This window comes from Panthera tigris, chromosome E2 (assembly GCF_018350195.1).
Source record: "Panthera tigris isolate Pti1 chromosome E2, P.tigris_Pti1_mat1.1, whole genome shotgun sequence".
NCBI lineage: Eukaryota > Metazoa > Chordata > Mammalia > Carnivora > Felidae > Panthera > Panthera tigris.
This window is the reverse complement of record NC_056674.1, coordinates 41,952,254-41,961,812: the sequence shown is the minus strand read 5'-3', so window position 1 is coordinate 41,961,812 and position 9,559 is coordinate 41,952,254. Positions and strand designations below refer to the sequence as shown.

The 9,559-nt window shown below is 54.9% G+C and overlaps 1 protein-coding gene across 3 annotated transcripts in view; it reads right to left on the bottom strand.

Annotated features, from left to right (window-relative positions):
• BEAN1 (brain expressed associated with NEDD4 1) overlaps positions 1–9,559 on the bottom strand; it is a 36,820-nt gene continuing 27,261 nt past the window's right edge. For 2 of the 3 annotated variants that reach the window (XM_042969136.1, XM_042969137.1), the window contains exons 4-6: positions 3,125–3,272; positions 1,845–2,168; positions 1–806 (exon numbers count right to left, since the gene is read on the bottom strand). In XM_042969136.1, coding sequence (XP_042825070.1) covers positions 758–806; positions 1,845–2,168; positions 3,125–3,272 — 521 coding nt within the window. In that variant the 3' untranslated portion in view covers positions 1–757. Of the gene's footprint in view, positions 807–1,727; positions 2,169–3,124; positions 3,273–9,559 lie in introns of those variants that run through there. The other variant, XM_042969139.1, reaches the window with a different exon arrangement.

The following is a 9,559-nucleotide window of genomic DNA, read 5'->3' as shown; positions in this document are numbered from 1 at the left end:
AACATTTTTATTGATACGATATATTTATTTTGAACACAGAAAAGATACATTGTTGCTTATGTAGCGCTTAATCCAGGAACAAGAAAAGCTGTTTAGCTCCACCCCTCAAACACTGATGAGTACTGAGGGATTTTAATCTTTTTTTCCCCCCCAGTACTCTCTAGGGTTGCAGAAGCAGGATGCATTTCTTAAAAGTCTCATCCCTGGAGTGCATTTAAAGGCTATACAGTACAACAGACAGATATTTTTTGCCTAGAAAACAGTACACCACAGAGGCGGACAGAACTGCTTGTAAACAAGGTCCCTTTCCTGGTGGGAGTCGGGCGTGCCAGGATGCCACAGAACCTCTGGACGGATTTCTTTCAGTTCTGCACCAGAAGAAATCCTATTTCTACAGAAAATAAAATTCACGATTGCCATCCTGGATACCCTCCTTCTCAAGAAAGGGATTACTGAAATATCTTAGCCCTTCAATAGAGGAATTGGAATGTGGGTAGGGGATGGATGGGGGTGGGGGGCAGGGTGGGCTCCAGGCTCCACTTCCTGCCGTCGGCAATGCTGGCGGGACATTCCGTGAAGATGTTCGGCTGCCCCTCTCTGGCAGGCTGGGTCTTCAGAAATCAGCTCTGTTACTTGCGTGGTCTCGGATGGGATTTGCTGGGATTTGTGGGCCACTCTATGAGCAGTCATGCCCATATATCTCCTTCTGTGGAGCCCCTGGCAGTGAGGCCCAGATGCGGCCTCTCGTGGTGGCATGCTAGTATTTAGGGGGCCCGCTTCCCCTTTCTTGTACGTCTGCACACACCCTGGAGGGCAGGACCAGAACACATCGGCTCATAATTCTCAACCAGGAGCGGCCACCCAGGAGGACAGCCCACACTTGGGTCATAATGGTCATCTGGGCACGCACACTTCGCAAGGGGCCACTTCTTTGCCTCAGAGCTGTGCCTAGGCCGCCTTCCTCTTCTTCGAAGACCCTCAGCCCTGGGCAGTGTTTGGACTGACATGGGGACAGCTCTGACCCACCACCACCATCATCACACGCCCACCAAGGACCCTGCTTATCACCTGCCGCTTGGGGTGGGGGCCTCCTAAATAACTCCGCCAGCACAACCAGGCTGCGGGCGCTGGGTTAGGGAGGGGGCAAGGTGGGTGGTGAGGACCTCCAGGTTGTGCCTGAGCCCCCAGACCCGTGTCCCTTGCCCCATAAGTGGCAGGGTGGTGATGTTGTGGCTGCCCTGGAATTGAGGGAGAGGTACAGTGTATAGCTGAACCTCACTGAAGCCTGTCTCACCAGCCAGGAGGGCACGCTGCTCCGCGGTGGAGGGGGCGAGCGGCTGACCTGGGATGGTCGAGCAGTTTCTGGAGGCAGAATCAGAATTTGGGCACAGCCTGCCAGGTGAGGGCAGAGGCAAACAGGCCAGGGAGAGGGACGAGCAAGCTCTTGTCCCTTCTCCACCTGTCTTCTCCCAGCATTGTCTGCAGAGGCATGGCCAACAGGCTGGGGAGGAGACGGGAGGTCAAGAAAGCTTCATTTTTAATGAAACCTTAGCAGATGGTTTTGTGTGGATGTTGGGGGGGGGGTGCTGTGTGTATGCACATGTCTGTACATGTGTGGTGCATATCTGGATGTGTGTGTGTGCACATGGGTGTGTCAGTGTGTATGTGTGTGTACGACTGTGTATATGTGTGTGCATGTGGGAGTGCTGTGTGTGCATATCAGTGTATGTGTGTGTGTGCATGCCCTTGTGTGTGTGTGTGTGTGTGTGTGTGTGTGTGTGTGTGCACGCCCTTTGTGGCTCAGCCCGAGGGACCGGGAGGACCTAGCTAGCTGGGTCACTCACAGAATCCTTTCTGGGCCAGAGACCAGGGCCCAGGTTGTGATGGGTGAGCCCTGGGGGCTCCTTGGCCCTGGTTCTGGTCCTGGCAGCGGCAGCAGACCTGATGGGGGGTTGACCCCACACACAGCCTCATAAGGGGGCAGGGTATCCATGGAGACGGTGCGGAGGCCACCCTGGCCCAGGATCCTCTGTGCCTGCTGGTGACGGCCACCGCCCACATCGATGATGCCATCCAGCACGGGGTAGGAGTCGGTCAGCGAGTAGGGTGGTGGTGCATCCGTGGGGATGTACAGCTGGGTGGCACCTGGCCCCATACACTCCTCATAACTACAAGAGAAGAGGTTCCCTCAGGGCCCTGCGGAACCTGGCCTTAGGGGCAGGTGCAGATGTCTTTCCCCAAGGGCCGGGAGCCCATCAGTAGGGACAGCTGCCCTGGTGTGGACCAAGCCAGGCCTCTGCCATGCCGGCTCTAGTGAAACCCTCAACTCCCCCAGGAAAGGCACCCCAGAACCACTGAGGCCGGATTCTGGTCCTGAACTTGTGTGGATATGGGGGGACCTGTCACCGAACCCTGGGTCTCAGACTGCTCAGAACAACCGTGGCCCCTGCTGATGGAGCATCTTCCGGTGTGAGCAGTGCTGGTGGGAGCAACCTCGGGCTGCCTGACCCTCCTGGGTCTCAAGTCACCCCAAAGTGGCCCTTCCGGACCCGTAGCTGCAGGGCTACAAAAGCACCCACTGCCCCCCAGGGGGTAAAGGGTGATGGGGTTATATGGCTGCTTCTGGGGCCTGAGGGGTCTCCTGGTAGGGAGGTGATGGAGGCCCTGACCTCTCTTCTTTTTTCAAATACTAACCTGTGGGTGATCTGCCGAAGGGGGGCAGGGAGAATCCAAAGCCCCCCCCCCCCCCCAGAGAAGAATCCCCCAATGGGACAGTCCCACCTCATGGCCACGGGTGCAGTTTGGACATAATGACCCCTGACCCAGTGGGTGTGATTTGGGCTTTGAGTGCATAGTAAGGAGCTGGGGCCTGGACCCTCTACTCTCGACCCCAGTCTGAAGGAGCTGAACTTTTCTCTTCCTTCTCTAGTGTCTTGTGGTGACATCTGTTGAGTCTATCTGCCCCACTGGGACCTGCTTGGTCAGGAGATGGCCACACCCACTGAGAAGATATTTTCTGCATTTACACGATTTGGGGGAAGTGTTGCTATTTCCCCTGGTGGCTGGGGATTCACACCCAATGGCCCTCCCTCTCATGGCCTCCTCCTTCAAGTGGCCTGCTTACCCTGGGGGAGAATCTGGGTACAGGTCTCGAAGCACTGTGACATCCACGTCCCCATCAGAGCTGAGATCTAAGGGCGGGGACCAGTCTTCGACAGGGCTGCAGCTGTAGCGAATCCTGTGGCTCGAGCGGCTGTAGGTCCCATCAGACACTGCAGAGGACAGACAGTCAGCCTGGGCTTCAGGCCGGGGCCAGGGAGGTCCTTATGTGTCTACCTGAGGCCACTGAGACTCTGTTTTCTCCAGCTCACCGCCTGGTCCCTCGCCAAGCACAGCTGCCTACCATCCTCTCAGAGATAGCCCCAGAATGTGAGCACTGATGCTGCACTGGGCATGGGGTCTCAGAGAGAAAGTGGGGCTCCCAGGGTGGTAAGCAGCCTGGCCTGGGGACAGCTCCGTACTGAGCAGTGTGTTATGAGATCTGATAGATGCAGTACCAGTCCTGTGTCAGAGATGGGCCGACCCAGCCTGGAGGTCGGGGAGGGCTTCCTGGAGGAGGGGCTCCTAAAGCTGAGTGTTATCTAGGAATTAGCCAAGAGAAGGGGGACAGGCAAGGCAGAGGGAACAGACCAGCTTGAGCCAAGGAAGGAGATTAGAAAGAAGAGTGTGGTGTGAAATGGAAGCTTTGAACTATGGAGAAAGGCTGGGCATGAAACTGGAGAGTTAGGGAGTGAGGGCTACAGAGGTCTCTGGGGTCAGGCCTCCCTACTCCCTGCACACATCATTCACTGCAATTATCCAAGAGAAAAGGTGCTTCTATGATTTCTAATGACTCCATATACTGCATTCTCTTCTGTGCGTGCTTGCGTGTGTGTGTACACATCACATATCAGCACATCAAAGGCTCTGAGAAGTCCTGCAGCTGAGAAACACATTTGACTGTGCTTATGCAACATCTGACGACAGAATCTTCTTTTCTTAGATCTAGTAACACTGCTTAGGAAGTGCTGATAGAGCACAATCTTCTCATTCTACCAGTGTGGTTCAGAGAGGCTCAGTGACTTGCCAGAGGCCACAAGGCAAATTATTGGTAGGGCCAGAGGGCAGCTGGATATCCTGTCTCCTCACTCTCAGCTCTCCATCGCCCCGTTTCTGACAGTTCTAGTAGGGGCTATGGGACAGTGGGAGCTGCAAAGATGGCTGAGGCATGAAGTCTCCCAGCCCACAGTGGGCTCTCAGATGGCTCCTCCCCTCAGAGAGCAGGACTCAACACCAGGGGCGGGGCTTATCTGTCTGGGGTGGGGCTCATGACCTTTCTTTTAGATCAGCAGCACTGTCCTTCCCCATTCTACAGGCAGACTAAAAAGCTGAGGCTCAGGGTCATGGAGCTGGAATTCCCGCGCAGTCTGTATAACCATAAAGACTGCTCTTTCTTCCCTAATTTCTTTTTCCCACTCATGACACCATGGTGAGTAGAAAAATCTGGACGTGAAACTCTATCTGCAGATGTAATCCCAAGGTTATCTACTGACATCGAGAAAGCTCTCAGAAGAGAATATTCCAAACACATTAACAGTGGCTCTGTCTTGACGACAGGATTGTGACCCTTATTTTCTTCTTTAGATTTTATGTATTTTAAAATTTTCCATGGTGAACACATATTACTTTTGTACTAGGGAAAAGGTACCCAATAACGCATGCTATAAAAAGGAGCTGAAATGAGACTTGTTTCCCTTTAGGGCAGCAGCTGAAGGGTGAGAATTTCTGGAAGAACTTGAGGAAGAAACTCGGGAAAGAAGGAAGCATGAAACAAGGCGAAGACTGAAGTGGAGCCTAGGCCTTGGGGCTCCGGTGCCGGGGAGGGCCCCCTCCACCATGCAGGGGGTTGTGGCTGTCCAAACCCCGGAAGGCAGAGGCCGGTCCCTGGAACCAAGTGGGAGTGGCCCTGGTAGGTAGGCCTAAGAGCTGATGAGGCCAAGCCACACTGCCGTTCGTTCGCCTCTCTCCTTGGCTGCTTTTCTTGGGCATCCTGGGGGCTCAGCAACTTAGGGAGACTGGGACTGCTCTGAGGCACTCACGTAGCTCAGACCCCAAATCCCGAAATGACCCAGCTCACTCCCAACAGAGCTCCTGAGGAACAGTTGGAAAGACTCCCCTGACCCCTCATTTGAACTCCCCAAATTACTTTCTTAGTAATTTCTCCTTCCCCATCTTCCATGTCAGCACAGATCCAGATGGTCCAGGCCTCCAGAAGCCCCCCTAACCCCCTCATGGAAAGTGACACCCCTTATCCCTTTCTTTACCAAAAGTAAGAAACACCTTGGTTCATGATTTAGCCCAAACCCCAGTGCACATCCCTTGACAACCTGGGAGTGGGGAGCAGGAATTTACATCCATGGGCACCTCCTGTGTGCTATCCTCATGACCACACTCACCCTCACAACCGTGGGGGCACGGTGGCCATCTCCTGCTCTCAGGTGTAGAAACTGAGAGGTGGGGCCACTTTCTCCAAACCCCAGCAAGTAAGAGGAGAGCAGATCTGTCTCCTAAAATGCAAGATCTTTCCATCTTATGGAAATAGGGTTTCATTCATTCATTCATTCTCAGTCATTTATTGGCTCTTCTTTCTGTGCCTGGCCAGACTGCAGGAGGGTCCTGTGGATAGGCGGAGGAGGGCCAGCTTGGTTCTGAGGGCAGTGGGGAGCCACTGAGGGGTGTCGAGCGGAGGCTGGAAGTGTCCACAGTTCAGGATCCCTGTGTACCCACCCATCATATAGATGACTCACCTGTGGTGCACAGTGAGTGGTTGAACAACTTCCCCGAGGTTGTACAGTGGGATGTGGAAGTTGAAGGCCATTTTGGAATCTGGGGTCTGAGGAGCCCATAAGCCCTCAAGGAGAAATACCTGGGGGGGGCCTGGCCGAGGCTGATGGGTGGTGCTAGAAGCTGGCAGGTGGCTGAGATGGAGCGGGGAGGGCCCTCTCCAGAGGGCCCAGGGCCAAGGGTTGGGCTCTGAGGGACCTTGATATTCCTTTCCTCAGAGAATGGGAATCTACAAAAAAGTCTGAGAAGAAGCAGGCAGCGTGGCAGGAGTGAGACCAGGAGAGCCTCGATCACTAGCACCAGGGGGAGGGGGTGTCTGTAGGACAGAGGGGCCCCCAGTGCCAACAGGTGGGTGCTTGTGGGTGCTCTGCTATTTTGTTCCCCCCACAGCTGCGCACCACAGCCGGCTTCCTTCTCCTCCTTGGCATCTTTCCAAGGCTCCTGGCTGCCTCTGTGTTCCCTCCAGAAGGCCGGAGGAAGCTGTGGGGGGCATCAGTGCCTCTGGGCTCCCCACTGGGGCCCCAGGGAGGTGCCAAGGCAAGAGATGAGAGGAGAAGTGGGGCAGGGAGGCGGGAGCCCCCAAAATGGGTACCCATCGTGACAGGGACGGAGGGCTGCTGTCTGTCAGCCCACGGTAGCAGAGGCCTGTCCCCAGACTTGGCCTGGCTCTGACCTGCTGTCAACCCACCTACTCCAGAGATCAGGGCCAGGGCCTTGCTTGTGTTGCACTGGCCCTGTGACCCCCCCCGGGCCATTTGCCTCCTCGAGGCCAAGGCTGACCTCTCAAACTTCAGCTTGGGATCTACCGTGGGCCCCTCTCCTATGTTCTAAGTACCAGGCCCAGGCCTGGTGCTTTCAGGCTGTTCAACAAGCTGCTTTGGTTGCCCAGTCTTTAAAATGGGCTAACACAGTTCTTGCCGTGAGGAGGAAATGAGGTCGTTCTTACCCTTGTCCGTGGAGCATGTTCTCTGGGTCAGATCCTGTATGGGGCTATGGGCCCGGCTGGGTGAGAGCTACTCACAGGCCCTGCTCTCCCTGATGTAACACAGCCCTGCTTTCCCTGTCATCCCATGACAGGAGCATTGGGAGAAGTGTGGGTAAGTCAAGGAAGTGCAGGGAAGGGTGATTCAACCCTGCCTGGAAGGGATGAGGGGGCCAGAGCAGCTCCCAAAGGGAAATGACATTTGAATTGTGTCTGGAAGGACAAGCAGGCTTTTGTCAGTGGGGGAAGTACAGGGAATGGCATTCTCGGCCTAGGAATGGCATGTGCAAAGGAGTGGAGTTGGGAAAGAGCACAAAAGAAGTGCTTGGGGACAAGCTGGAGGAAGGGACGGCAAGAGTGGGGCCATGGGAGGCCGGCAGGGTGGCCATCCTGGGCCTGACCAGCAGCATAGTGGGAGGCTGAGAGTGGGACCTGGGCTCCTTGCCGGGGGTGGGCATTCTCTGGGCAGGAGTCCTGCCCTCCCTGAGGGTCAGGCTGGTCTGGGCAATGCTCCTGGCTTGGCTTCTTGGGGAGTCCTTGGCTTCTGGGGACTCTAGAGGACACTGGGCTGGCTGAGCTTTCGACATCTGCTTTATTAATGCTGACTTTTCTGTTTAGTCTCCATTGTTGGGCAGTGAGGGTGAACCACTGATCCCTGCCACGGTGATGTCTCTCCGTGTCTTGTCCAGAGGCCCAGTTTCCTGCTCTTTTACTTCTCCTGACGGCATTGCCACAGGAGCAACATCCAGGTCTGAAGGGCCCCTTGGTCTTGAGTGTGTCTGCCAGACAGTGCCCTGAGCTCATGGCAGGGCCCCTGCTGGCATTGCCCCCACACCAGCAACCTCCCTCAGGGGCGTGAGCACCGGCTCCTCCAAGGCAGTGCTGTGCAGTGATTATCCTGCAGGAATCCAGATCAGGCCACCTGGGCTCAAATCTGGGGTCCACCTGGCTGTGTGACCCTAGGTAGGTTACTTAGCCACCCTGCTTTGGTCTGAATGTTTCTTTCCACCCCCTCACCCATTCGTATATTGAAATCTGAACCTCCAAGGTGCTACTAATTGGGGGTGGGGCCTTTGGGAGGTGATTACGTCATGAGGGTGGACCCCTTATAGTTGGGATCGGTGTCCTGAGACCACAGAGAGCTAGCTTGTCCCTTCTACCATGTGAGGACACAGGGAGAAGGCTCCCCTATGAGCCAGAGGCAGGCCCTCACAAGATACCAAATCTGCAGGTGCTTTGATCTTGGGAGTCCCCAGCGTCCAGAGCTGAGGAATAAATTTCTCTTGTTTACAAGCCTTCTGGTTTATGGTATTTTTGTTACAATAGCCTGAATACCCCAACCTCAACTTCCTTATCTGTGAGTTGGGAAGGCAATAAACAGCAGCTGCCTCCAGGACTGCTGCGAGGATTAAATGAGATTCTGCTTGAGAAGGGCCAGACCTGCAGTGAGCGCCCACCTCCCTGTTTCTACCTGCTTTAGCACACCAACTGTGGGTATCCTTAATCGCTAAAAGGTGTCACCTTCCTCAATCAGTTAACTGTGTGGCAAGGGACAGGAAGTGGCCCAAAGCTTCCGGCTAATCAGGGCGTGTTGGGAGGGGGCTGTGGATTTCAGGCCTCCCAAGGTCCAGGCTGATGAGATCCCATCTAACCTGTTTTTAAATTTTTCCTTTCTTTCTTTCTCTCAAGCTCTGTCTGCCCTGTAGGAGGGAAGGCTCTTGGGCCCTGCCACGGCTCTGGAGCCTCCAGATTGCCTACTGTATAGTGTGATGGTGGCCTCTGGGGATATACCACCCCCAAAGTCCGGCAGAGGTCCCATCAGGCCTCAGGGCAGGCTTTTTCCTGCCATTGACAATGGTCTGAGAATTGAATGGATTGAGTTCCTTCCTGCGGCTTTTAGATAACTGGCCCCTTCCAAGTGTAAGGCAGAGTCAGGTGGCTGTAATCTGTAAAAAGTTCAGGCCTTCTGGCCAGATGAACACTTCTGGAACGGGTCGGCCAAAGAATTGCAACCAAATCTGTGTAAGGGTAATTCCCCTAATGGGGAAACTCTCAGACCAGTTCTGTTTGCATTTTGCCAGTTCTCTGGGGATAGATTCATTCACTCGTAATTCATGCCATCATTCATCCATCCACTTATTCATGTACCCATTCAACCCCCCCACTATCCATCCCTCTACCTTCCTATCTACCCATCTTCCGTCCATCCACACCTATCGCCTCTATCCATGCACTCGCACATCCCACCCAGTCCACACCTCTGTCCACCCCCCATCCAACCATCCATCCATCTCTTCATTCATCCACCTTTCACCCTCCCATTTAGCCATCCATCCCCCATCCCACCCACGCATCCGTCTTTCCATCCAGCTTCTGGTCCATCCACTCACTCATCCCACCCAGTGCCCCCACCTATCCATGTCCTTACCCCCTACTGATCTTTCCTGTCATCCTGCTCCCCCATCCCTCTCTCCATCTGTCTCTCCATCCAGACACCAGCTGGACCAGCTGTCAGTAAAGCCTGGACCAACAGTGGCCAAGGCTGGGGAGTAGCACCACATCCTCTCTTTGACCTTCAGCCTCACCCTTGGCAGACTACTGGACTTCTCAGGCCCCCAAGAGCATTCTGGTGAGTGCCTCTGGTCTCTTCCTGACCACTTCCTGGATACCCTGCCAACCACCCTGCCCGCCCCC